The sequence below is a fragment of the Parambassis ranga genome, chromosome 6 (genome assembly GCF_900634625.1).
Source record: "Parambassis ranga chromosome 6, fParRan2.1, whole genome shotgun sequence".
Taxonomy (NCBI): domain Eukaryota; kingdom Metazoa; phylum Chordata; class Actinopteri; family Ambassidae; genus Parambassis; species Parambassis ranga.
Window position 1 is genome coordinate 9,503,544 of NC_041027.1, and position 24,403 is coordinate 9,527,946.

The following is a 24,403-nucleotide window of genomic DNA, read 5'->3' on the forward strand; positions in this document are numbered from 1 at the left end:
TATACACAAAGGCCTTGCAAACTGCCGCCACGCTTTGGCCATATGTTGTCAGAGGCTAGTTAGGAGCGCTAGCGGCTCAGTAATCCCCTCAGCCACCCAGATTTAAGAAGCTATTTTTGCTGGCTCTTAGTCTGTGGCGCTGGCTTACTGCAAAGTAGTTCCTTTATTTATTTGTTTTTTTTTTTCTTTTTTTTACAGATAAATTGAATGCAACACAGTAAAAAGCTGCTGCCTGAATGAACTCTCTTCTTTTAAATGCATGCTGTAATGTTTGTCATAGGGAGGGAAAACACAGGAACACACTTCCTCACACTTCTATGACCTTTTGCCTTTCTACTAGTCATTAATGTAATTAGTGGCTAATTAATGTGTGTACCTTCTCCATCCAACAGAAAGCAGGTGAGCAGGTGAGGACACACTTCCTCCAAAACAGAGCAGAACGAGCAGAAAGCAGCAGGCCCCTTCGAGGATAGGTGGTCTAGGAATATCTCCGTCCGCTTCTTGCTGGATTCATGTCCCAGTATTTCCTTATACTCCCCAAGTGAGAAGACCTTATCGTACACCAGGTAGGGTAGCACAGTGTTTACATCAAGCTCACTTAGGATCTTTTGTCGGTGCTGTTTGAGGATCTTAGCCGCCCATCTCGTCTTCTTCCTGGTGCATGGCCTCCTGCCAGACCTCTGCTGCTGCTGCCTCTTCTGCCTCTTTACAAACCACCTCTTAGTGCCGCTGCCAAACATCTTCACGTTTAGGAAACCTACCAAAACTTCTTCCACAGCTCTGTCAACAGAATTCCCAACAGGAGGGAGGTGCATATTTCATGCAAGGGAAGAGACCATGCCACATGTTTCTCCCAGCCTCTCTTTGTTGTTGTCTGAATCTTTTATCTGGGGCAGGAAGAGACAATCTGGACAGTGGCTGATTTCTAGCTGGGTACTTACCGACACTAAGAAGATTAACAGACTCTTTAAGTACACCAGTGCACACTGCTCACCACTGCTCAGCAACATATTTCATATTATTTTGACCATCTTTCCGGAACATTAAACATTTACTAAAGTAGCCATTTAATTAAAAATGTGTCACACTTGTTTTTCTTCTGTTTTTTTGAAGATTTTAGATTTTAGGTGACAAAACAAAGACATTCAAATCCTCCAACCATCAAGGGAAGTGTGTAAGACTCATCTCACCTTTCAGGTCACTGCTGCGAACGTGAAGATAAAGCATTTCGTCATGGGCATTGACCCGTTAGATTTAGAAGTCAAGTCCGCACTGAGAAGGAGCATTAACATATAATAGGAAGGGACAAGGACATTTAAAGGGGAGCTTAATATATATTGTACTGAATATCTATTATATAAAAAAAGAGGAAATGCAGCACAAACCCAATATGACCTTGAATAACATTTTATCCAGCTGCTGTGTTAAAGAATAGAGGGTGCAGTGAATGTTCACCAGAAGAGGGCACCATGTGACCAGACAATTTCCCACAGGCTCTACAGTAAATATTGTGCTGATGGTTTTATTCATGTGTCAGGACCATGACCTGACCAGTAGACCCAGGAATTCATGTGTAACTGATGTGGAAATGTGAAGGTACACAGCAAGAATCATCTGGCTTCCATGCACTTTTAATGCACGTTTAAAATACCAGTAAATTAAACCTGAAATGGCATTTTTTTTAGTCAGAAACTGTGCAAGAGCATCAGTAGAAAAACTAAAATGTGTATTTATGCAGTCATATTTTTGGTCAGACATGATCAGATATTATCATGAATTAGATCACATTAAATCTTTCTTTAATAAACTGTCTTTGTAGTGCTTCTAGCTTTAAAAGGGATCCTAAAGTCTCACTCCTTCCTGCCAGAAGGTTGCCCCCCATCTCACCCCCCCCCCCCCCGAATCTCATTTCTTCCTTTTGACACCTTTCATCTCACCTGAGTTCGAATCGAACAGTGGCAATATGAATGAGACAAATCTTCTACAGTCAGACGTGCATGTGCCTTCAAGCCATTTGAATTTGCACTTCAACACCCTCCTGAAATCAGTACAAACTTTAATACGTGCAGAATTCCATAAAGCAGCAGTTCTTCATGTGAGTAGGGAGACCATCCGTTTGAAGGAGGTGCTTTAAAAAGAGATCACTTTGCATCACAGGATTTGGTATGAACAAACAGAATGACTGATGTGCTTGAAATCAATCCACATTGCATCAGATGAATTACCACATTTGCTTAATCACAGAAGCTGTTGTGAGCAAATTCTCTGTGGTCAGTGCACTGCTATCAGCTCATGTGCTTGTTTAGGTTTGTCGTATTTATCAAAGCTGTTTCTTATCGTATTACCTAATCACTCCTCAATAAAACTGAAATTGTGATTGTATGTTCTGCATAGTCACGATATGAATGATATGACAAATTTTTTGCATATCTTTAGATATTAAATAAACTTTCTCCTAATATCAGGATGACTTGCAAAAAGATGCTTCCTCTTGCCTTCATCTGAACCCGTAAGGTGACAGGTAGAGAGACCTAAGAGTACAATATAATTAGATCTGAGTTATAAAATGTAACCAGATGTTTTGCAGTGGTAAAACTCTTAATACACATGTGAGGCCAAAAAAAAAAACCATTTCCAGCAGACACAAAATCTCAGAGTCTTAAATCATGAATCACCTGCTTTAGTTCCTTGTGAAACTTTGAGAATTATGTAATGCTTTTGCAATGTTTTAATTACTGGATGTTCTAATTACCTGGTGTTGTTTAAATAAGGTTCGCCTCTTTTGCAGCTGACGGTAAAACTTTTGATCTTATCTCAAGTAGTGTTTTTTTCATACCACATGCACATATCTCATGCCGGCAGCCAGCTGACATCATGACCATAACCTTATCATTTGTACTGCACCTCTACAAGTGTTGGAGTACAAGTGAGAGTGATGACACACAGAAAAATTGAAAAGAAAACTTGTCAACAGCAAAACGACACCTTGTAATTGTACCAAATTAAAGCCACGTCAATCATCTGACCCACAAACCTGACCAGTTTATTGTTAACAGAGAGGTGTAGAGTTGTGGGTTAGATCATTAAAAGACTAACACGGGTTGGGTCATTATTAAACTATTATATTACGATACTGAAGATATTAATCAGGAATTGTGACTGCTGTTGTGTGATGACGAGTTTAGAGTGATGTTTGTGTGTCATTAACAGTAAGTATGAAGGCAATATAAGGAAACTGCACACCCTGACCTCCTGATTACCCTCTGCGGGGTTTCCCAGGAAGATTATTCTCACACATTTTTACAAACCTATTCCCATAAAAAGGCTTCTCTGCTGCACCTGTCTTGAACCCAATCCAAATATCCCTTTCATTCCTGTCACCAGTCCAGCCTGCACACCCAGGTGATTCATAAAAAAAACTGGCCAAAACTGGATTTATGTTCTTTTCATGTCAAGACCACAGTATGAGTGGAAGCACCTCTACTTACTGAAGATTTATTCAGGCAGGAAATCGACAGGTTTTCTCAGCAGTGATGATGCCAACCTTTCTAGGTGCAGAAAGACACAATGTAAAAGCTGAAATGAGTGTGTTGAGGTGAAATGAGATGCAGACTGTTGGTGCTGCTGTGGTGGCTCTTGATTGAGGCCCTCAACCAAAACTGCTCCAGTGGAGCGTCTCAGTGCCCGACAGATCAGAGTGGTTAAACTGGACACCTGCCATGTGTGACTGGGTGAAAGGAGCAGGGCGTTACTGAAAATGATGATTAAAGAAGCATGCACTGTTTACATCAGCTTTCAGACTGTTTAACTGTAACTGCTGTCATGTACATTTTAAGATTCAGATGTTTTACTAATGTAAAGTTGTGGACCCTCTGCAGGCTTCGATGTTTCACTGTTTTGCTCAGAGATGCATCAGCAAAGTGGTTTCGACTGATAACAGCCAGGCTCTTACATCCATCTCCTCAGGCTGCAGTGCAGGTTTGCAACATGTGCAACTCAGGTGAAGCAAAAACTATAAAAATGATAATTACTCCTGCAGCTATTGAAACCTATTTCTTTTATCCTGCCAAAAACTTGGTCTAGAACATTGTGATATTGACTCAGTTCATTAAAGCTGTGCTTACACCCATCTTTTCTTATCTTAAGTCTATTTGATGAGCAAACACTGTGCGCAGCCCTTTCTACAACGCAGTGCCACTCGATGAACTGATCCATAAATAAATTGAGCTTGTCAAAATCTTCATGTAATTGTGTGGCACCAAAAAAAAAAAGGGGGGGGGAGCACAAACAGCTCCTCGGGGCTTATCACTCAAGCAGCAAATCAAATTTAGGATTTTGGATTAATTTGAGTATGATTTCCATCCTAAAGCGGGCACACAAAAGCCCCACAGGTCCTTACATAATCCCCTGTCTTCAGCAAATAGACAAAATTCAGGGGACAGAGTAATAATTTTTTTATTGTTTAATGTAAATTTGTTACAGCTATTTCATGCAAAATTACCAGTGATCTCACATACAGGACATACAGTATAATCTGTATACACTTAACATCATCCAACAAATACAACAATGATTTAAAATGACAATAATTTATCATATTTGACATTAAATGAGATTAAATTCTTGATTTAGATCCATGTATTATTATTAGAGGACAAATGTGTAAACAAACTTTTAATCATCTGTAAACAACTGTTTAATTCACTGCAAAAATCAAATTTAAATTTATTAAAGCAGATCTATATTTAAGTCTTGTTGTTCTTTATGTGACCATGCAGTCCAAAGCAAAGTCAGAAATTCTCATAATGATGTATGAAATGAGCCTGATCCCTCTTGTTCATCTGCTGGCAGGCTTTCTCCACATTCTTGGTCAGTCCAGGAGGTCCACAGCTGAAGACACCAATCTTACCCACCTACAAAAAAAAAACCATCATCAGACGTCATTCATGTCACTCAGCCTGGTGTGTGTGTGTCTGTGTGTGAGGCACTGACCTCAGGGTGAACTTCCTGCAGTGAGTTGAAAAAGGATGCGAAGGGCGGCCGGCCAAAGTGAGTGACAGACCGCAGGCCGGTGAAGAGACTGCGGTTCCACACCTTTTGGAAGTGGCGCTCACACACGTACTGCCGGACAATACAAAGACGATAGTGAGGAATTCTTAGTGCTTCTTTGTTATTATGGAGTTCAGCTTTTTGGTCCTACAAATATTCAATTTTTTTCCACGAGTGACAATATGACAAATTTGAGTCATTCATGCCGAATAAGACCAAAGCTGATTGTCACCTATTACTCTTACCAGCATTGTGGTGCGGAGATCGAACTTTTCGGCCACCTGAGTGATATATGTGTGGACTGAGACCAGCTCCTGGGTGTCTATTTCTTCCACCTCCCTGATCATGTCTGCCACCCATTCAAACTGACGCTGCGTCCGTGTCACCCAGATAAAATACACCTTTAAACAACACACAGACTGTTAGTGAAAGGATCTCCAGACAAAAGTCACTGATTCTTGAATTTAAGACGCACTTTTTTACAAAGAATCTTGGACTTCACGGAGGATTTGAACACCAGGTCTTTAAGGATGGAAGCAAACGGAGTGACTCCTATTCCTCCTCCTACCAGAACAGACACCTCAAAGTCAATCCACTCCTGATGGCCCTCACCAAACGGGCCGTCCAGGTAAAGCTGGAGATGAAAGGAATCAGGAACATTGGTGTCATAATGGGCTCAGAATGGAGAAACAGAGGAAAGTGTTTTAAACATAATAACCTGCCTTTGGATAGGCTCCAAGCTCGATGAGGCTCTCCTCTGTGTAGAGATCTCGGAGCCGGCTGGTCCAGGGCCCCACAGCTCGGATGTGCAGGCTCAGCGTCTCTTCATGAGGAGCTGATGTCAGTGTGAATGGGTGGTACTCATCTGTGCCCAACATCAGGCAGGCTATGCGAACCCACTGGCCTGAACGGTACACAAAGCCCTGTGGTCGCTTGAACTCCAGATGCGTCACACCTGCAGGTAGGAGTGACAGGGTGAAATCGAATGGAAAAAAATTACTAAAAGACAGAATAATGAGTCATTTTAAAAGCTTTACCTGAGGGCAGCAGCTCAGCTCTGACAACAGGGATCTCCACCTTCTTCCTGCTCAGGCTGATAAGTTTGTCCAGCAGAAAGAGCAGGGCGGGGGGGATCAGGTAGACGTGGAAACGAGGCTCTTGAAGCAGAGCAAAACTCCCATGGATAACAGTCTGTGAGGGAAAAAAAGCATCAAACAATTCAGAAATTGCCTCAAGTGTTAGATGGAGTACTTTAAAGTTAGAGCAGTACTTACTAAAATGTACACAACAACATAGAGATAGTGAGTGATCCAAAATCCACGAAAACTGATGCGACGGAAATAGTGTGAGGCAAAAACATACATGAATGCAAACACAAAGAGAAGCAAGACACCAGTCATTCCTGGGGAAACAAAAAAAAACCCATGATATTAGAACCTGTGGGTTGAACATAGGCAGTGACTCAGGCTCCTACCACTATGCCTACTATGCCTCCACACAAAGATAATTGGAAAAGTGGATAAATATACCTGGAACGGTATGAAAGATCCACCAGGACCACTTGAGAGGCAACTCAGACCTGAAAGGAAGCACATATATCTGAGTTTATTCAGGATGCTGTAATATCTGCAAAACATGTGAACATTAATAAAAAATTACCCATTGTTGGCAAAGATTTTTGGGAACAGACAAGACAGGATGCTGAGGTCACTGATGGAGAAGATGTAGATGTTGACTACATGGCCCAAACTATGAACCACTGCAGAGAGAACACAAAGGCCAGATCAATGACAGAATAAGGAAAAGATATCAGTCTAAGCTAACATTCTCTAACCTGAGAGGACAATGGCAGTCATGGCTATGAGGCGATGGAAGTCAATGGCTGCATCAAAGGGGATGTATCGGTTGAGGAAGGTCTCTCTGCAGAGAGTGATGAGGTTGCGACACACGGTGAGAAGCATGTATGGGAACAGGAAAGAGATGGCAGCCGCCGAGCCGCGGGACACAATAATTCCAACCATAGACGTCTCTGGGACTCCTGTGGAGTCCGCCTGTAAACCATAATCTGAACACAGCACAGGTCTGAGTGAAGTATTATAATCAACCTACATGTACAGCAGCAGCAGGAAGGAATTTCACTTACAATAACATCTCTCCAGTGTCACGCCAGCTGCGATGCCGTATACTATAAGGAAGCACACAATGTGGCGGCGATAGTTCTCAATGAAACGCTTAAACTGCTGAACTTTCTGCTGCACTGGGTTCCTTATGTACTGCTCACGCTTTGGCTTCACATAGACATCCGGAGTGTGGACGTGCAACCTGAAAATGTTCAAATCAACATTCTGTGATTGTGGATTGTTCATATTCGCTTATTCTTAATTCAGAAATCTTGTCAATTTTCATACTTTTTCCTTCTGCGTATCTCCACACCATCTGTTTTGAGGCTGCTGCTAACAAAAGGGAAACAAATATTTATATATATATATATATATATATATATATATATATATATATATATATATATATGTAACATTATATATAACATCTGGGATCTGAAGAGTATGGACAGCCTGTGTCCTGTTCTCTTACACGTTAGCTGGACAGATGAAGGACACTCTTTGGTCTCTACTCAGCCGCTTCTTTCCCTGTTTCTCCATCCCTGCACACACAGCAGACACACTAATGCACCTCACACAAGGTGGAAGAAGTGAGGATTCAGAGCAAAAGATCTTTCTGTCTCCAACCTTTGACATTGAGTTGAGCAAACTGTAGCTCCTTCTCATGGTCCCTCAGGAGGAAATGAAAGTCCTCCCATGAGATTGTCTCCTTGTTATCAAAGTCTGCAGCCTGCATCATGGCCTTGATCCCGTCCTCTGCCTGGCGCTTTGACAGAGCACCATTGGAGATTTCAATGAAAGACCTGGAATTCATTGTGAAGGGTGAAGGCAGTCCAGGAAACATATGAAATGTGTGAAAAAAGGTATTAATCAAACCTGAGCATGCGGGCGAATTCTTCTTTTGACAAGAAACCAGTTCCACCGATGTCGTTCATGGAGAACATCAGCTTGGATTTTTCCTCTGGAGACCCTGAATACATACACATATCATCACTGACATGAAGTGAGACCAGACTACTGGATTTCAGTTTTGTATCTTGTGTGCAGAGGTTGCATTAGATTCCTTTAATATTGTGTTGTAGTATTTTTGAGTTGAGTTTTTACCTTTCATAAAGATAACCATAACATCAAGAAACTCTTGAAAGGAGAGGTAGCCGTTTCCATCCTTATCAGCTAGCGTGAACATAGAGTCCACGAATAAGGAGTCAGGCTTGAGGCCTAGTGCGTCAGCAAACTCTGATGCTGTCAGCTCACACTGGAGAACCTCTCTGGCTTTCTTGTGGGAAATGCCACTCATATCCCCAGCATCACATTTCTCTATTTCCAAGACCTACCGTGCCAGAGAGACAGTGTTATTATATGTCATCACAGTGTTATTAGTAATATCACCAGCGTCAGCTGTGGATGTCGTCATGGATGAGGTAACCAGCATGACCAACAATTAGTTCTTCTGGCCTGAGGTCAGACCTAATTTGACCTCAAACATGACCTGATAACATTTTGTGGCTGCAGAAGGGCAGAGGATGAGGTAAACATCCAGAGGCTGACTGTACCTTAGAGAAAGCATGTCGAATAAAAGTTTCCACGATCTGAGCCCTCTGCTCTTTGGTTAACGCCTCTCTCAGGAGTTCCTTCTCTCTCATCTCCTTCACTCTAATGTCATGCCTGATGTCTGTCACCTCTGGGCGCAAATGCTTCATAAATTCTGTACGCTTGCTCTCTTCATCAAAAAACAGCACCTGGATGTGCATCAGAGAAATATAAACATGACTGGAATAAGAGTGATGGTGCTCAGATAGACAGGATAACAACATCAACAACTAAATGAGAAGAAAACATGAAAGCGTTTCACTTTTCAATTTCAAACATCTTCTCTCACCACCTGCTACTCACCAGGTCATACTCTTTGGGTACTTTGAGCAGCAGAGCTTTGCGGTGCCGGTCGCTGGATAGAAGCACGTCTAGATGGTGCTGGTGGTGCAGATTGATGCAGCGGTTAGACGACCTGCTGCTGTCAAAGATCTGGAGCTTCCTCTTCTCATCGAGCTCCAAACTCACAAGATGCATCTCTTTTTTATGGCCCTGCCACTCGTATGCTGAAGAGAGAAAAGAAGTGAATGCTGAAGGGCAAAATAACAGAACACTGTATTGTAAGGATTTTCTTTTTAATCCTACAGATTTTATACCGGTGATTCCCACAGCTGGCTCCTCTGTTCTGTCACCACCTTTTCTCCGCCTCTGGAATTTTCTGTACCTGTATTTCCGAAGATACGCCACCATGTAGGCTACAAGAAAACTCACTGTGGAAGGGAAAATAACATTGATCGGAAGAACTAGTATTACCACAAATAGAAAAAGAAAGTGTTAGTCTGACACTGACCAACGGGAAATAGGAACAGAGCAACGATACATATCCCAAAGCCAGCCTCACTCCCATCAAAGTAATTAAGTTTTGTAGCATTAGTGCAGGGTTGGAGCATGGATGCATTCAGCTGTGTGGGCTGAGGACAGGGGTCACCTGAGGACAACACAGAGAAGCTTTTTAAAAGAACTGAATAAGCAGAGTAACACACAGTACACATGTTTTATTTTTTACCATCCTGCCAAAAGAACACATTATTTTGTAGATCAGTGTCCTCTGCACTTGTGACAGCAATGAGGACGTCGCGGTACGTCGTGTTGTGGATTGCCTGGATCTCCTCATCTGTGAACAACCTGAAAATGACAGCAAAGTTTAAACACTGTGTGATGAAACGACTAACTCTGAACTAAAGAAGGCAGATTACCCATTCTGTTTGTTCTCAAACCAGAAGCGGTCTCCGTTTCTGATGCGCTCAAATTGGTCCAGTATGATGTTAGAGAAAACTGGACCGGGACCATCAAGAGACTCCAGCAGTCCTCCAGGGAAGAGCTCCAATTTGGAAATGTCTCTGTTATACAGTTCTGCAACATTCTGAAGCAACTGTAGAAAAGACAAAGATTTATTCAAAGCGCTCTGTTCGACCAGGTGTGGTGTTTTTGAGAGACTGCAACTTTTACCTGTGGGTTGGTCTTGGTAAGTTCAGGATTTATCTCTTCAAACGTCTTCACAGGAGGCAGGTCCAGCGCTCTTCTGATCTCGGTGTAACTAGGGAGACCAAAGTCTCGTCCCCTCTGAATGGTCATTGCCACCAGATCTGTCCGGGTGAACCTCAGCGGTCCATACATGTAGTCTATCAAAGAACAAATCAGATCAGAGCAGTGACCATGACTGATACACAGAGACGTACAAGCAGGGAATAATAAAGATGAAAAACCTCTAAGGTCCTCCACAATGATATTGTCTTCCTTCTCTGCGATCTGAGAAGCCATGCCCATAAGGAGGTCATCTACATCCTGGCTTGTCTTCACATTGATTCTCTGAAAGAATAAAATAACTTAATCCTGTAGTGGGAGCACAGCCAATACATAAATGCTATAAACGATGATAGTAGGCCCCTTTTCCACCTATTTAAACCTAGAAGATGTGCTGTTATCTATTTGGATGAGTGATAATATATCATGCTGGTGTCTCTTGGTGGGGTCACTGTTCCAACCCAGAAAAGGAGGATCATTTTACCTTAAAGATTACCTTAAACCTGACCTTACTGAATGAACTGTGTGGAAGCCAGTGTTGGATGTACAGTTGCATAAATGTACCTGCCGCTTCCAAAAGCTGTTACAGAGTCGTATAGCAGGCGATGTGCTCCCATCTGTGTTAACAACCTGACGAAAGTGGCAGGTTTTGTTCCTGTAAGAAAAAAGAGAAGCCATTGTAGCATGCTGTGTTTTTATTAAGTTTATTATTCATAGTGTGAATAAATAGGGGCAAAAATTACACAGTACCTCATGTAAACACCAGGTGGGGCCAGAGTGATACCAAATCGAATGGCAGCTGCCTGAAACTCAGGTGAGATCCCAGGATCCACAAACTTCTGGTAACCTGTACGCAATAAAAAAAAACAAAAAAAACCAACAACAACAACTAAGAGACAGTGACAACAATAAGCAGAGAACAAACCCCATGCATGTAAACCTCCTGCAGGGTCAAAGTGGGACACCAGACTCAGTGAGAAAGTGATTAAGGCAATGGGATCATCTGACCATTGTCCTCTAACTTTCTTCAGCCATGTGGTGCTTATTCAGCAGGAGAAGCAGAGTCAGGGTTAGCTTTGCTGACAGAGCGCATATTTGTCAAACACCGCCACCGCCGACAGCTCACCTCACCACGGCCTGTGGTCACAAGTGCATTACCTGTTCCACCCCACTTGTACGCACACAGACTGATTCTTACCTGGGTAAGGAGGAAGCTTTTTGTCGCCAAGATATGCAGGTAGCCATTCATAGAGAGCGATGTTCTGTGTGGAGACACATTTCAGCATAAAATCAAAACCACAACCCGGGAATAAATGTGAGTGCTGATTTTTCCTCATCAGCAGTGTAAGATGATACGATATAAATTTACACAACCAAGAAAATGACTGAGCATGTGCAGCACGTGACAGATTGTGCAGAGGAGAGGACTGCGCTAATCAAACAAGCAAGGGATGACACATCTATATTTAATGACCACGTGGCGTTGATGCAACCTTTTTCCTCCCAAAGTGCAAATTAAATCAGCATCTGTGCAGCGAGAGGATTACATGTGGACTTTTCCTTCTACCTGGAATGTGGCCACAACCGTCTTCCTGGCATTTTGAAAGAGCTTCTCGTCTGACCACTCTGGGTGTTCTTCATGCAGTTTGGAGGCTATATAATTGTGGTAGCGAAACCAGATAATCCCCTCTGCTGCTGTGAACAGGTTCTCATTGGCCCAGGTGTTTCCCAACTCTAGAGGAGACACAGGAGAAGAAAGTCTGCATCACAACACAACATACGGCAGCAGCTTTTTAATTTTTTTTTTAAAAACAAAATGCTGATTAACAAATATCCTGTACTGCTTCAGTATTGTGTCAGAAACTTCTAAGGCCGAGTGATGAAAGTCTTTGTTTGTTTTTAAGGATGTGACAACAGAGGAAGATCCTCCGTCTCCACCCCACATAATAACTACACACCTTTAACAACACAAGCAACAAAACACTGGGCTCATGACACATGTATGGCATCTCCTCTGCTATAGAGGAAGGGATTTACTGCGGTGAGTCTGACAGGTCTTTTGCACAATAATTATCCCACGTCAGGCCAGGGCTCTGCTGACTCAGCCTCATAGGATTCAACCTTGATGTGACAGACCTGGATAGAATAATATTTGTGTTGTTGTTTGTTTACAGCAGCTTGCAGAATCAATCGGGTGGTTATTGTCACACAACACAACAGTTCATAAAGCTATGTGACCTTCTTGGACATGATGTGTGCAAAGACAACAAGTATGTGTTTCAGAAAAGTAGCATCAGTTTGACGGCCCTGTCTGAATGACAGGATGAAGGATAACAAACCTGATCCGAGTTATCTGAACTGTCCCTTTAATTAATAACATACAGTACCTATGACTCAGTTTTATGTTTTTTACCCAAGCATTTTCTTAGGAACACGCTTAGGAACCTTTTACAAGGATGATTTAGATACAAAGATGAATCACAGTAATTAGAAGTTGGAGGTCAAAGGTCACTCTGGCAAAATAAAGATTGATAATTTCGACAGCAGTTCTCAGAAGTGTCTAATGTCTGCTTCACCCAGTGTTATGGAAAAACAATGAAACTCCTTCAAAGTGCTTTTAAATTATAAATTGTAACCTCTACGATCAATAAATTGGGTGATTGTAGTTTGTTTTGAACAGTAACCCCCCTGACATGTCCTATCTGTGAACATTGCGTCTCACCATAAAGGCTGTCGGGACCGTGGTCACCAGTAGAAGGATCAGCGGCGCTCCACATGAGAGTGCGTCCTCCTCCCTCATTTGGCATGTTCCACTCAGAGCCTGAAGCCAAGAGCCCTCCAGAGAAGTTTCTCAGGAAGTCAGACCAGGAAGTGGAGGGGCCGTATATGGAGCTGCCATCTATCCACGCAGTCACCAAGTTGACCTGCATGAGATGTTTAGAAGTTTACTCATCAGTTCATTTGAAACCTGAATTTTAGGACTTGAGCAACACTTGACTTGACTTTGACAGTAATCTGCACCTGTGTGCGAGGATTACTGGGGCTTTGGCCAGACTCTTTGTCCCACGGTCCTCTCTGGAAGGGCAGCAGGACCTTTCCAGTGGCAGCAGGGTCAAAGATGGGGTCACCTTTTGGGACTAGGATGTTCATGTACTCAGGCGGGCAACCCGGAACTCTTGAGTCAAACATTTCAAAAGCAACATGATAACCTGAAAAGTGTAAACAAAAATGATGAAATAAAAAGTCATAACATGATACAGTATATGATTACTGTTATCAATGATTATGATAGGAATAATTGATAATAGGAATCAAGTATTAGGTATCAATAAGGATATTGGTGACCTTAATCTTGTGTTGCGTCAATTTCAGTGCACCATGATGGCACGTTCCTTGATTCTTGCTGTCAAATTTGCGCAACAAAATCCATCACATTTACCAAAGAACAGAGACAGCACAGTCTGGTTGCGCGTGGAGGGCAGACCGGATGGACCTTGGCTCAGCAGGCTGCTCAGTCTGCGGGGGTTTGGCAGCAGCGGCTCCTGTACAGGTTGGTAGACTCCATCCCAGTAATGCGCGGGCACGAGGCGCACAAGATGAGAACCTGCGCGAGCATACACACAGTGCTGTGTCGAAAGGTGTGTTACCGGTTGACTGTGTCAATGCTGCTGCTGCACACTTCTGTGACTTACCGACCGATCCGCGTCTGGGATATCCCAAACTGTTGTACCAGCCGTCAAAGCGGGGAACCTCCCAGGTTACTTCACAGAGCGAATCTGTTCAGCAAATGTCGAGTTTAAACCGCGATTCTTTGTGGTATTGTCTGAAAATGAAGCCCAGCTACCGGCTACTTACACTCACTGAGCACCAAGCCAAACACTGCACACACACTCCAAACCCATTTACGCAAATCCATTGATGCGAGAGATGCTCCTCAGCTCAGTCTTTAGCCAAGAGGAGTGAAGGACCTCTGAAAAGTGGAGACAAGGTTAAGGTAACTGACATTTATATTTGCTATATTTCCATCTAAATATACTTTTATTAGTTTAGTTAAGTTAAAAAAAGCCAAGTAGTGTAAACACTTTACCAAATAGTGTAGCTGCTCCTTTTCCTCAGGGTTGTAGACTTCCAAAGACAGAGCAGCGTGCCCTTGTTGTCTCAGCATTTGATAAAAGAAGAGTAAACAGTGGAGTCTTACCGGCTGCAGAGGTTGGGTTAGATATTGCAGTTGGTCAGGTGCAGGTGAGGAATGCCTGAACATGTGCTGCACTGCATATCACAAACTGCATGTGACCTCTGTTTCCCAAATGGGAATGGCCATCATCTCTGGATCACACCTCTTTTCTGCAGCATTCCAGTCAATGCATCCTCCTCCTGAGTGACACAAAGGGGGCCGCTGCTATAAAAGAAGGAAGTGTATGTTCCCTCAACATTCACACTTCACTCTCTTCTTCAGTCCTCGTCCTTTAACCTTCAGGTAAGACTCATTCTTTTTTTAGATTCTCTAATTAGAGATTTTATTAACACATTTTCATTTAAATAAGTGATTTAAAATCAGAAAGGAGATGATTTAAAGTGGACACATTTACATTAAATTGACTGACCTGGTCACATGGCTAGGATGTAGGATTGCGTGCCTTTGTGCAGTATGATGCAGACACATGTCTCTCTCTCTCTCTCTCACACTGAGCCAGACAAAGTTTGGCACTTTTGCATAAGTTCAGCTTGCTTGTGCTTAATCATGTGCCACGTTACATTGTGGTAGTAATGTAGCATCTCTTATCAGTTGTAAGTAACAGGAGCAGCTATCTCTGCATCAGGAGGAAACTGAGAACCTTCCACTAACACTGTCTTCTCTGTTACACCGTCTAGTCTGTGCTGTGTCCGTGAGATCAGGAGCTAAGATGACTTTCTACGATGACATTTACCCATTCTACCACCAACAAAGGACTTCCTTCATCTTCAGTGGCAGCTTGCTCACCATTATTCTGGTTTTCCTTGTGCTATCAGTCAGTCTTCTTCTCATTCTGCCTGGGATACGAGGGAAGTCGGTGAGTGCAACCCATGAGTTACTAAAGTAAACATGACACAGAGATTATTCTCTTTCTCTGCTCTAGTTTGTATGCTTATTATTAAAATAGCGTTCTGTTTAAATTCATTTAAATGCTTTCAATTCTATTTTCCTCTTATCAGCGGCTGTTCTGGATGTTCAGGATAATCATCAGCTTGTTCATCGGAGGGGTGATAGTGGGTGAGTTTCCTGTTCTTATCATTAAAAATAAATGTACAGATTTTCCTGCCATCATTATTTTAAATTGCTTGTTTGTTTTCTGCAGCACTCAACTTTACGAGCGACTGGGCTGAGGCCAGAATGACCACAAACGCCACCTACAAGTCTTTCAGCAACGCAGTGGTTAACGCTGAGATCGGCCTGCACGTCGGACTGTACGGCATTAATGTCACACTTAAAGGTGAGTCATTGTTGTTGAAAAATCCTCCTGAAACATTCAGGTCATAAAAACACTTAAATGGATTAACGTAGTCTTTGTCATACAGCATACATCATCCTCTTTCTCTCTCTTAGGGAATCCTGTTGTGCAATTCAATGAGACCATTGACTACAATGAGATGTTCAGCTGGCATGACACTATTGAAGAAGAGTATGAGGAAGCTCTGGAGAAAGGTCTACCCAACCCCATCCTGTACATCGCTGAGAAGTTCACCCTGAGCAGCCCATGTGGTCTCATCTTCCAGTACAGATACTCCGGACGCTACGCCTCTGCGACTCTCTGGTGATTATCTGAAACTCATTTAGTCTCATATATTATTCAGTCATTTTTTTTATATATATTAAAGTGTCACAAATTAAATAACTTCACAGGACAGCGTTCTGCTGCTGGATGCTCGCAAACATCCTCTTCTCCATGCCGGTCATTCTGTACGCTGCGTACATGATGATGGCGACCGCTGCCTTCATTTTCTTCTCCATGGCTTCCTTCTCCACCATCATGAACGTGCCTCAGTGTGTCTTCTCCATAGGAACAGACTCCTTTGAAACTGAATACAGTCATTCATTCTGGCTGGCTCTGGCTACAGGTAAACACACAAAGCTGCATATATGTTATTTAGCACCTTTAACCTGCTGGGGACATGTGACTCCTACTAACTAAGGTGACTTCCAGGCGTGCTGTGCACCATCATCGGGATTCTTGTGATGATGTTCAACTTTCTGATGCCAGAGAAGATGAAAGAGGCCTTCAGCGTCGGCGTCGACAGCTGCGAGGATGACGACTTTTCCCATGGAGAGGGCTACCTGAATTCAGTTTTCCTTGACGGAGTGACAATTCCACCTCTGACATCAGCAGTTACAGCGGTAAGCTGGTGCCTTTTCCTTTTGTCACAGTCATCACATTTTGCTTCCCTTTATATTAATTAGTCACCCACTGTTTTATCTGTGTTTCAGGAACATATATGAAGTTGTCCAGATTCCCCTCAGGGAGCTTTTCTTTCCAGTTATTACTTGAAAATATTGTTGCTGAATGTCTCATCTCATCTCATTTCACACCTGTTGTATGTGAGCCTGTGAGTGTAAATACGTTTGTGAAGTTCATGGTTGCTCTAGTTGTAAATACATGTATGTGTGTATATTCTAGGATTAATATGGATGATAGGCCTGTTAACCTCCAATTTAAAGGAAATATGAGAAAATATAGTGTAACACTGATTACTGTTTTTGCTTTGCATTCTGGATTTGTGCACAGTTTGTGAGCAGATGACCCTCTGAGGATCTAAGTGAATGTGAAAACATGCTCAGACAAACTAAAGTATTTTATGTCCTGCATGTTTTATGAGCCTTGTTTTTGCAACTTAATAAAATGAATACAAACCAAGCTTTCAGCAGTGAGATTGTATTTTCAATGTGTTCTAACATTACATTCATCCAGTAATGTATATTATGATACATTCTTGTACGCTCTTGTAAAGGTACCGTAAATGATCAGCCGTACTGTTTGTTTTTGAAAAGTAGTTGTGTCTTTGGCCTTCAGCGTCACCATAATACACAGAGTTCAGTGCCTTTGTACAGCATATTATTATCATTTCTTTTAATACTTAATGTAATAGATAATCATGTCAGGTTGAGAATGACTCCCTGGTCAGTAATTCTTCATAATCACATGCATATACTGTAGGAGTAATATGGCGTTTCCAACCAAGTCCTTGAGTAATCTGAAGTATTTACAGTAGAAGTACAAGTTTAAACTCCATACACATTATAAAAATGACTAAATAAAAAATAAATGTACTAATTTATCTCTTCATAAGAAAATAATCATGACCATAAAGCTACTTCTCTTCAACACCATAAACTCACATACAGTACTACAGACAGAGTATTCATGTTATAAGGCCATTATGCCAATGTAATTCAAGATAAAACCTGAAAATGAGAGTTGGATGTTCTTTACAGCATTGCAACAAGAGGCGAAAAAAATAAAATGATAGAAAAATAAATTATCCTCCTCCCACCGAGCCACCTGTCCCATCACCTCCACGCAGCCCGACATGCAGAACTACAGTGGGCTGATCCATGCAGGGCTCTCTAAATGTAGATAGGCGTCTCCTGTCCCGTCAGCAGCCTGAACATCACAGCAGGCATCGTCTTCATGTTGATCTGAGAGGCAGAGATGATCATCATCAACTTAAGAACCCTTTTACAGACGCACAGCTGTAAACACGCCACTTGAGTTCAGGCCTAAATTACTTCCCGCTGTGCCAGAAGAGTCCTCGCATGCATGCATTACTGACGATTAATAAACTTTTCTGGTTTTAATAGCATTATATGTGTATACTTAGAGATACTGAATTTGAAAAAAAATGAATTACAAAAAAAATTTACAAAAAATTTGCCACATGTCATCCCTTCTCCACCCTGGTTCCAGTAAATAATCTTTAAAAAAAGCTCATCCAGAGTTCTATTAATGAACAACATTTGCCTCACCTAACTATAGTTAGATATAGCTATCACCCTCATTGTGTACGGAGAATATGAAACAGATGATGATGAGTTAATATGATGTGCAACAAAAGAACATGTGATGGCTTTTATAAAGGTTTTGTAGCCCGACTTTCTTATGAGTTCCTTTAAAGCACTCCTTTGCAAGCAGTTCCTTTTGAAATTACTAAGTGGACTCTTCATTGTAATAGGAAATACACACAGACAGGTGTGTCCCGATTTATCCTTGTCTGCTGCACAAATATTTACCCACTCCTTTTTTGTGTATTTTATCAAAGGACTTAAAGGCCTGCGTTTGTGCTTTATAGCCATCACTAAAAAACATGCATGCAAACTTGCGTGTGAGTTCTTACCTCACCCACTGACACAGACAGCGTTTGAACAATCTTCTCATGTGCCATGGCAACCACACTCTGACCGTTTATCTCAATGATCCTGTGTCCGACACGAACGCCCCCTCGCTCAGCAATACCTCCTCGCATCAGACTGCAGATCTGAGAATGTCAAAGACAAGAGAAACCTGTGATTACCACAGCAGGGAGGCTTAAAAACAGCATATTAAACGCTGCTCTGCCACTCTGCAGACACTCCCAGCTCTTTATTCAGTCTCAACCTAAAGTTAAAGTGTTGTACGATCTACTGACAAGAGCTTACTCACAATGCCATTCTGAACACTGAAGCCGAGCTGGAATTTAAGATCAGGTCTCTTGATGAGGACGGTGGTGACAGGAGGGCAGCTCACGATGCTCAGCTTCACCTTCATTTGATTCTTCAGGCCCTATTGGTTCGAAAACACATTTCATGTGAAAAGTTCAGAAACAACAATGAAAACAGATTTCATTTTTCCGCACTGCTTAGCAATATGTTTATTCTGTGCCTGTTTTGCACCATACCTTGATGATGCCCTGACAGGTTGCCAGTGGCAACCCCACCAGACTGGTGTCATTGATGGACATAATCTGGTCCCCCACACTGAGTTTTCCAGAGCGAGCGGCGGGGCCACTGTTCAGCATACTGGCCAGGATGACAGTAGGCAGAATGGAACCCCAGCCCGACTCCACTATTACCACACCCAGGCTCTCTCCTTTCTGCTTCTCCACGTACAGCTGGAATACACAGAAAAAAGGCATCATATCCATCAGTTATCATCCAACCTTTCCCTGCAGCAAAATAGAAAATGTCACACCTCTTTACAGTTGTCTGAGTTTGAGAAATGGACGAGGTCATCGTGGTACATTTCCTGGGAGTTGATGATGTCACTGTATTGTTTCTGGCTCAAGTCGGTCGGGTTGATGCCATTGGCTCGCAGGAACTCTCTGTATGCCACACTGAAGGCCTGACCAATGGACTGTGCGATTAGCTGTGCCTATGGGAAGGGGAGCGTTTGGGGAGAACTACTCAGCAGAAAGGCTATCCCAGGAAGTGAGAGAAATCACAGCAGTTTGAGAGACTAGGGAACGGATATCTAAAAACAAATGAACTAAACAAATTACTTACATCCTCTGACTCAAAGACATAGCAGATCATCCTGTACTGACTCTTCCCTTCACTTGTAGAGTCAGAAGTTTCAGAGAAATCCTCTGATGAGGCCTGAGACATACGCCTCCGCGCCATCAGGACCACAATGCTGCCAATGTCAGCGATATAGGAGATTGTCCGCAAGGCACTGTCCATCATCGTCTCCTGCAGAAGGCAAAAAAGTAAATGAAGAGGCTGAAGCTCCACATAGATCCAGATCTAACAGAGACTAACCTGTGTGTCAGCATTCAGCACTTTGACAGCTTTAGTGGAGATAAATAAGTCCACTTCTGTCATCATCTGAGAGTCTTCATCTTGGCTCTGAAATAAACATTATTTAAATCAGTCCGTTTCTGTTTCTGTGTGTCAATTGAAACCTCTAGCTTAGTATTACAACACTAATGTGAGGGAGAGATGAGCAGGAAAAAGTCACAGCACCACTGTGTGGTGAATGAATGAACTGCACACACATGAGTTAGATCAGCTGGAAACACACATACTGATTCATTGAAACATACAGAAAAAGCACTTTAGGAATAAGCATACATGTACATCACATGATCACTCCTCTTTAAAAACAGACTGAGAAGAGCAAACAACATACATCTCTGATTGCTTACCTTAACACGGCTGACGGCTTCATGGGCCTGGGACATGCGGACAGACTTGGATGGATTTTTATCAGACAACACCTGAGTGTAGCCAAGATAGTTAGCAGCAAAGATGATTCCATCAATAAGATCTTCTGGCTCACAGGGACCTGGGACTATGCAAAGAGAACACTGTAATGTGCTGAATAAATGTGAGATATAAGACATTTCTGTGATATTTACCGTCCTCAAAGCTGGGGAAAGAAGCAGCCTCCTGTGTTTTCTACCAAAAAAAAGGGAAATTAGAAACCAAAGCTAAATGTTTCATGAAGATCATACACAGAAGCTACAAAAACCTGGTATTGCAGTTACCTTGGGACTGTTGCCCTCCTCTGCAGGTATGACCTCCGGACACTGAGGCCTCTTTGGCGGCACTGGCACGTCCTCGGGCATTACAGCTGTGCTTGGCTTCTCAACCTGCTGTAAACAAACATCTGCTTTAAGTCATGTTTTTAATGTTGTGCTGAGCAGATGATAACTCAGTGGGGAATATGCGTGTAATTAAAATGAATTCACTCTGGGGTTCATTGGTGGTGGAATGAGTACAATCATTTACAATCACAAGCCACAGGGGACACGCTCTGACAAAGACCTGCCCCATTTGCATTGTTTACCTGCTGGGGTTTCTCTGGCCGTCTCTGTCTCTCCTCAAGAGGCTCCCTCTGTTGTTCGAGAGTGAGATGAGGAGCCAGGGATTGTTTGATAACTCTGGGTTCACTCTCCCGGGTGCTGGCATTGGAGGAGCTGGGTATGGGAACAGGAGGAGTTTCTCTGTGAGGCTGGGCAGGTGGCTGAGCATGAGAGTGGCGAGGCGGCGGCGGAGGATGTTGCTTACTGGAACCAGTGGCCCTAGCTTTGGTCCGCACGGCGGCCTTTTTGCAGTCCTTGGAGACAGTCTTTGGACGCTGCTCTGCACTGTTGGCCATGCATCCTTTGATCCCAGAAACAATGTGCTCAACATCCTCTCCTGTTCCCCTCCTTACTCGTGCTTGACCCTGCCGCTCCTTCTCCTTTGAACCCATGTGAGATGACTCACATTTCTTACTGGCTGCTCGGACATTCTGGCTTCTTGTAGCTCGAGTGTCTTCTTCTCTTTCTTTTTCATCACCTCCCTGTTTAATCCTTTCATTCTCATTGGCCTGATAAAGCCTGCTCTGGCTTGGAACATTATTCTCTGCCTCTTCTAAATCCTCTATAAATTTAGCCCCGTCCAGCACCTCTTCCATGTCATCTCCATCACTGAAGAAGAACCTGTCCTCTGGGCTCTTCACACTCCCCTCTGCTTCATCCCCAGGTATCATGGTGCAGTGTGACCTGAAGTGACGGGCTACCTTGTACGGCTTAGTGTCTGATTGTGATACCTCACATGTTTCTGTGCTGTGTCGAGGTCTGGGGGTGGTCTGTTTAGGAGTGCTGCTGTTCTCATTAATATTATCACCTACTGCATGCTTAACATAGCCACCATCCTCGGGACAGTACTGTTTGTAATACTGCATGTCCACGATGCCCTCTCTGTTCAGATGCAGCACCTCATCATAATCCTGCTCGACATCGGAGCCCACGTTGTCGTACTCAGAGCAGGTGTCGTCCATGTCCTCTGGACTAGGGTCACAACTCATGTAATAGTGGTTTGCAGAAACAGAAGGAGTCAGCTGGCCATTGTTGTCATCCTTCAAAGTACACGGTGGATGCTCAGTCACCTCCGTCGCCAAACCTCTCTGCTCTTCCTGGCTCGGCTTTGTAAGTCGTGGACTGGGACACGGAGAAGAGCTAGGAGCCAAAATTTTGGAAATTGTTCCTGGCTTCTTTCCATGAGCCATAACTGGCCCCTCACGCCCACTACCCTAAGCCCTGTGAACAACAATAGATAATCATACTTAGTTATAGTTGTTTTTATATATGAATAAGATATGTTTAATCATTTAAACTAAATAAATGAGGAAATCAGCCAACCAAAGGTAATCTAAGACCATACAACTCAATAGATCACTTGCAGAGCATCTTTTAACACATTTTAAAAAAGATATGGGTCAAATTTCTTTACCTGTACTTTAAAAAAATCTGAAAAAATCTAAAACCTTAATTTTTTATTAAGGTGAATATCTCTGTGTCACTCTTTAAACATGCACACAGAGAGACAGCCCCTGCTCTAAGAACAGACATCTACACTGTCTTAGTCCTTTTGTCTGTGATGCTGTTTGCTATCTGTCATCTTGTTTGGTTGTGTCTGCTCTAATTTTGTCTTGATGTACTGCAGAACAGGAAATCTGCCATAAAACTGCACTGCAACTGCAACATCTGTAGTTTACCTCTACATGTACAAATAATTCATCCCTGGAATGTAGAAAATATGATTACTGTAGCTGATGTCCACCAACTATGTCCTAGATATTTGCATTGCACTGCAATAAATTGTAAAGCAAGGAGTGTCCCTGAAAATCAAAGTTCATGACAGAGTACTATAGAGCTATTGTGTTAGAAGTAGAAAATTCAGCTAATCAAAACGGAATATTTTCTAGTTTTGTTAGTTGGATCTTGAGTTTAAAATGGTAATGTTTGTCTCTGGGAAGACTTTCCTCTGGCATTCAACAGATAAGACATATTTTTTCAGCCCCAAAATTTACAGACCTACAGTTACACTACGAGAAGCATTTAACAAAAGCAAAAGAGGCAAACATGTATGGTAAAATCTACTAAAATACTACTGATCTTACTCATATATACACATATTTACGAGGTACTATTTTCTATTCTTTTTCTATTTTCGATTATTGATATCATCAATTTTTTTTTCCATACAAAGAAAATGATGATAGTGCTGAGGATTCATCACTGGATTAGCACTGAATGTGCTGGAGCTAACACACAGAGCAGCGGTTTGCTACACGCCCTGTCCAAACATGTCATCAACACCCTCATCTAAACATGAAGCGTGTGGCTGAAGTGCTGTCTGGGCTTCTGGATGTGGTTCAACACTCTGTACGCGATGTTTATCAGATTATAATTCAAACAGGGATTGAGGACAAAAACCTATAATCCCAGTTTATAGACCTAATCATGACCTCTCCATGGTGCTGAACTGCTAATTAAAACAATAGGGTTCATTACAGTGTGCGGAGGTTCAGTATTTGTCTTGCCTCTGCCCTGCCCAAGGCGTGCTGTGGTATTTTATAAACCCATTACGCCGAACTTTTGCCGCAGCTGCAGGGGTGGTTGTTGTGGTCTCCCCACAAGTGGACACCGCATCTCCATCTGCCTAAAATGTCGATAAGATAATCGGATATATGATTTTCCTGCGCATATAGCTGCCTCCCTTCCTACACACACACACACAGGCACACACTCACTCTCGTGGTTTTGCCATCTGGAAACATCCTATTATCCCACTGCTGCTGCTGCAATTCACATCGACCTTGATTTGAAGCATCGAGACTGCACCATGCTGGACTGATGTACCACAGGAGCACATCCAGCTTTGTTTTCTACCGAACAGGCCTACATGCAGCACTATTAGATTCACATATATACATAGATACATCTGTGAGCCACTTACCGACATCAGTCCTGTGGGCGGCCCTCCTCCCTACAGAATGCCCGATTGCTGATCAGATCAGATTGCTCTCCTGAATGGTGATTTTTAAATAAAAGCCGCACAGCAGCCCAGGAACCTGTGTAGAAAATACACCCCCCATCATGTGCTTACTGCCGTCTGCTCTGCTGCACAACGTAACACAATGCCAAAGCAATAATAATGACTGCACAAAATTACTGGTCTATATCAGTTTAGTTTAAATCATTACTTATATTTCTTACATTTAACAGTAACAAGGCGTAACTAAAGGCTTTAAAACCACACATCAACATGTACTGTTTAATATATTTCCATTGTAATAGTTATTAATAATATTATATCTGAAAAGACATGCACAAAACATTGC

At 42.6% G+C, this 24,403-nt stretch overlaps 3 protein-coding genes across 6 annotated transcripts; 1 reads left to right on the forward strand and 2 right to left on the reverse strand.

The window, feature by feature from the left end:
* Positions 1 to 4,651: 4,651 nt before the first annotated feature.
* Positions 4,652 to 14,572, reverse strand: duox (dual oxidase). 3 transcript variants are annotated; one of them, XM_028407879.1, is made up of 34 exons: positions 14,371 to 14,566; positions 14,139 to 14,253; positions 13,976 to 14,059; positions 13,723 to 13,887; positions 13,305 to 13,492; positions 13,006 to 13,207; positions 11,851 to 12,017; positions 11,482 to 11,545; positions 11,034 to 11,130; positions 10,848 to 10,938; positions 10,466 to 10,568; positions 10,209 to 10,381; positions 9,956 to 10,131; positions 9,766 to 9,884; positions 9,550 to 9,687; positions 9,356 to 9,469; positions 9,063 to 9,265; positions 8,723 to 8,908; positions 8,274 to 8,499; positions 8,046 to 8,139; positions 7,797 to 7,972; positions 7,642 to 7,711; positions 7,458 to 7,499; positions 7,193 to 7,371; positions 6,884 to 7,114; positions 6,709 to 6,808; positions 6,579 to 6,628; positions 6,324 to 6,451; positions 6,087 to 6,240; positions 5,772 to 6,004; positions 5,525 to 5,683; positions 5,295 to 5,450; positions 4,993 to 5,121; positions 4,652 to 4,913 (listed from the first exon to the last, which is right to left on the reverse strand). In XM_028407879.1, exons 2-34 carry the CDS (start codon positions 14,197 to 14,199, stop codon positions 4,791 to 4,793), a joined length of 4,581 nt encoding a protein of 1,526 aa, XP_028263680.1. In that variant the 5' UTR covers positions 14,200 to 14,253; positions 14,371 to 14,566; the 3' UTR covers positions 4,652 to 4,790. The 3 variants fall into 3 exon arrangements, with proteins under 3 accessions (XP_028263680.1, XP_028263678.1, XP_028263677.1); XM_028407877.1 differs by having other exon boundaries at positions 4,653 to 4,913; positions 7,458 to 7,502; positions 14,482 to 14,572; XM_028407876.1 differs by having other exon boundaries at positions 4,653 to 4,913; positions 7,458 to 7,502.
* A 104-nt stretch (positions 14,573 to 14,676) lies between these two features.
* On the forward strand, positions 14,677 to 17,129 carry duox2 (dual oxidase 2). 2 transcript variants are annotated; one of them, XM_028408367.1, is made up of 8 exons: positions 14,677 to 14,760; positions 15,156 to 15,334; positions 15,477 to 15,534; positions 15,620 to 15,754; positions 15,868 to 16,075; positions 16,165 to 16,379; positions 16,466 to 16,656; positions 16,747 to 17,129. In XM_028408367.1, exons 2-8 carry the CDS (start codon positions 15,188 to 15,190, stop codon positions 16,756 to 16,758), a joined length of 966 nt encoding a protein of 321 aa, XP_028264168.1. In that variant the 5' UTR covers positions 14,677 to 14,760; positions 15,156 to 15,187; the 3' UTR covers positions 16,759 to 17,129. The 2 variants fall into 2 exon arrangements, with proteins under 2 accessions (XP_028264168.1, XP_028264167.1); XM_028408366.1 differs by lacking the exon at positions 16,747 to 17,129 and having other exon boundaries at positions 16,466 to 16,719.
* A 250-nt stretch (positions 17,130 to 17,379) lies between these two features.
* On the reverse strand, positions 17,380 to 24,079 carry apba2a (amyloid beta (A4) precursor protein-binding, family A, member 2a). The gene is made up of 12 exons (XM_028408535.1): positions 24,019 to 24,079; positions 21,080 to 22,316; positions 20,778 to 20,885; positions 20,649 to 20,688; positions 20,436 to 20,581; positions 20,050 to 20,136; positions 19,795 to 19,980; positions 19,484 to 19,663; positions 19,191 to 19,403; positions 18,956 to 19,075; positions 18,651 to 18,791; positions 17,380 to 17,955 (listed from the first exon to the last, which is right to left on the reverse strand). The coding sequence occupies exons 2-12, from the start codon at positions 22,283 to 22,285 to the stop codon at positions 17,884 to 17,886; spliced, it is 2,499 nt and encodes an 832-aa protein (XP_028264336.1). The 5' UTR covers positions 22,286 to 22,316; positions 24,019 to 24,079; the 3' UTR covers positions 17,380 to 17,883.
* Between the last annotated feature and the right edge of the window lie 324 nt (positions 24,080 to 24,403).

Coding starts and splice junctions, on each gene's coding strand:
- duox (XM_028407877.1), bottom strand. CDS start 14,199: ATGGATTTGCGTAAATGGGTTTGGAGTGTGTGTGCAGTGTTTGGCTTG. Junction 8,140..8,273: donor TATGGTTATCTTTATGAAAG/GTAAAAACTCAA, acceptor GTATGTATTCAG/GGTCTCCAGAGGAAAAATCC. Junction 7,503..7,641: donor TTCATCTGTCCAGCTAACGT/GTAAGAGAACAG, acceptor CCCTTTTGTTAG/CAGCAGCCTCAAAACAGATG.
- duox2 (XM_028408366.1), top strand. CDS start 15,188: ATGACTTTCTACGATGACATTTACCCATTCTACCACCAACAAAGGACT. Junction 15,335..15,476: donor CTGGGATACGAGGGAAGTCG/GTGAGTGCAACC, acceptor TCCTCTTATCAG/CGGCTGTTCTGGATGTTCAG. Junction 15,755..15,867: donor CATTAATGTCACACTTAAAG/GTGAGTCATTGT, acceptor TCTCTCTCTTAG/GGAATCCTGTTGTGCAATTC.
- apba2a (XM_028408535.1), bottom strand. CDS start 22,285: ATGGCTCATGGAAAGAAGCCAGGAACAATTTCCAAAATTTTGGCTCCT. Junction 19,664..19,794: donor ATGTCTTTGAGTCAGAGGAT/GTAAGTAATTTG, acceptor CCCTTCCCATAG/GCACAGCTAATCGCACAGTC. Junction 19,404..19,483: donor ACTCAGACAACTGTAAAGAG/GTGTGACATTTT, acceptor TGTGTATTCCAG/CTGTACGTGGAGAAGCAGAA.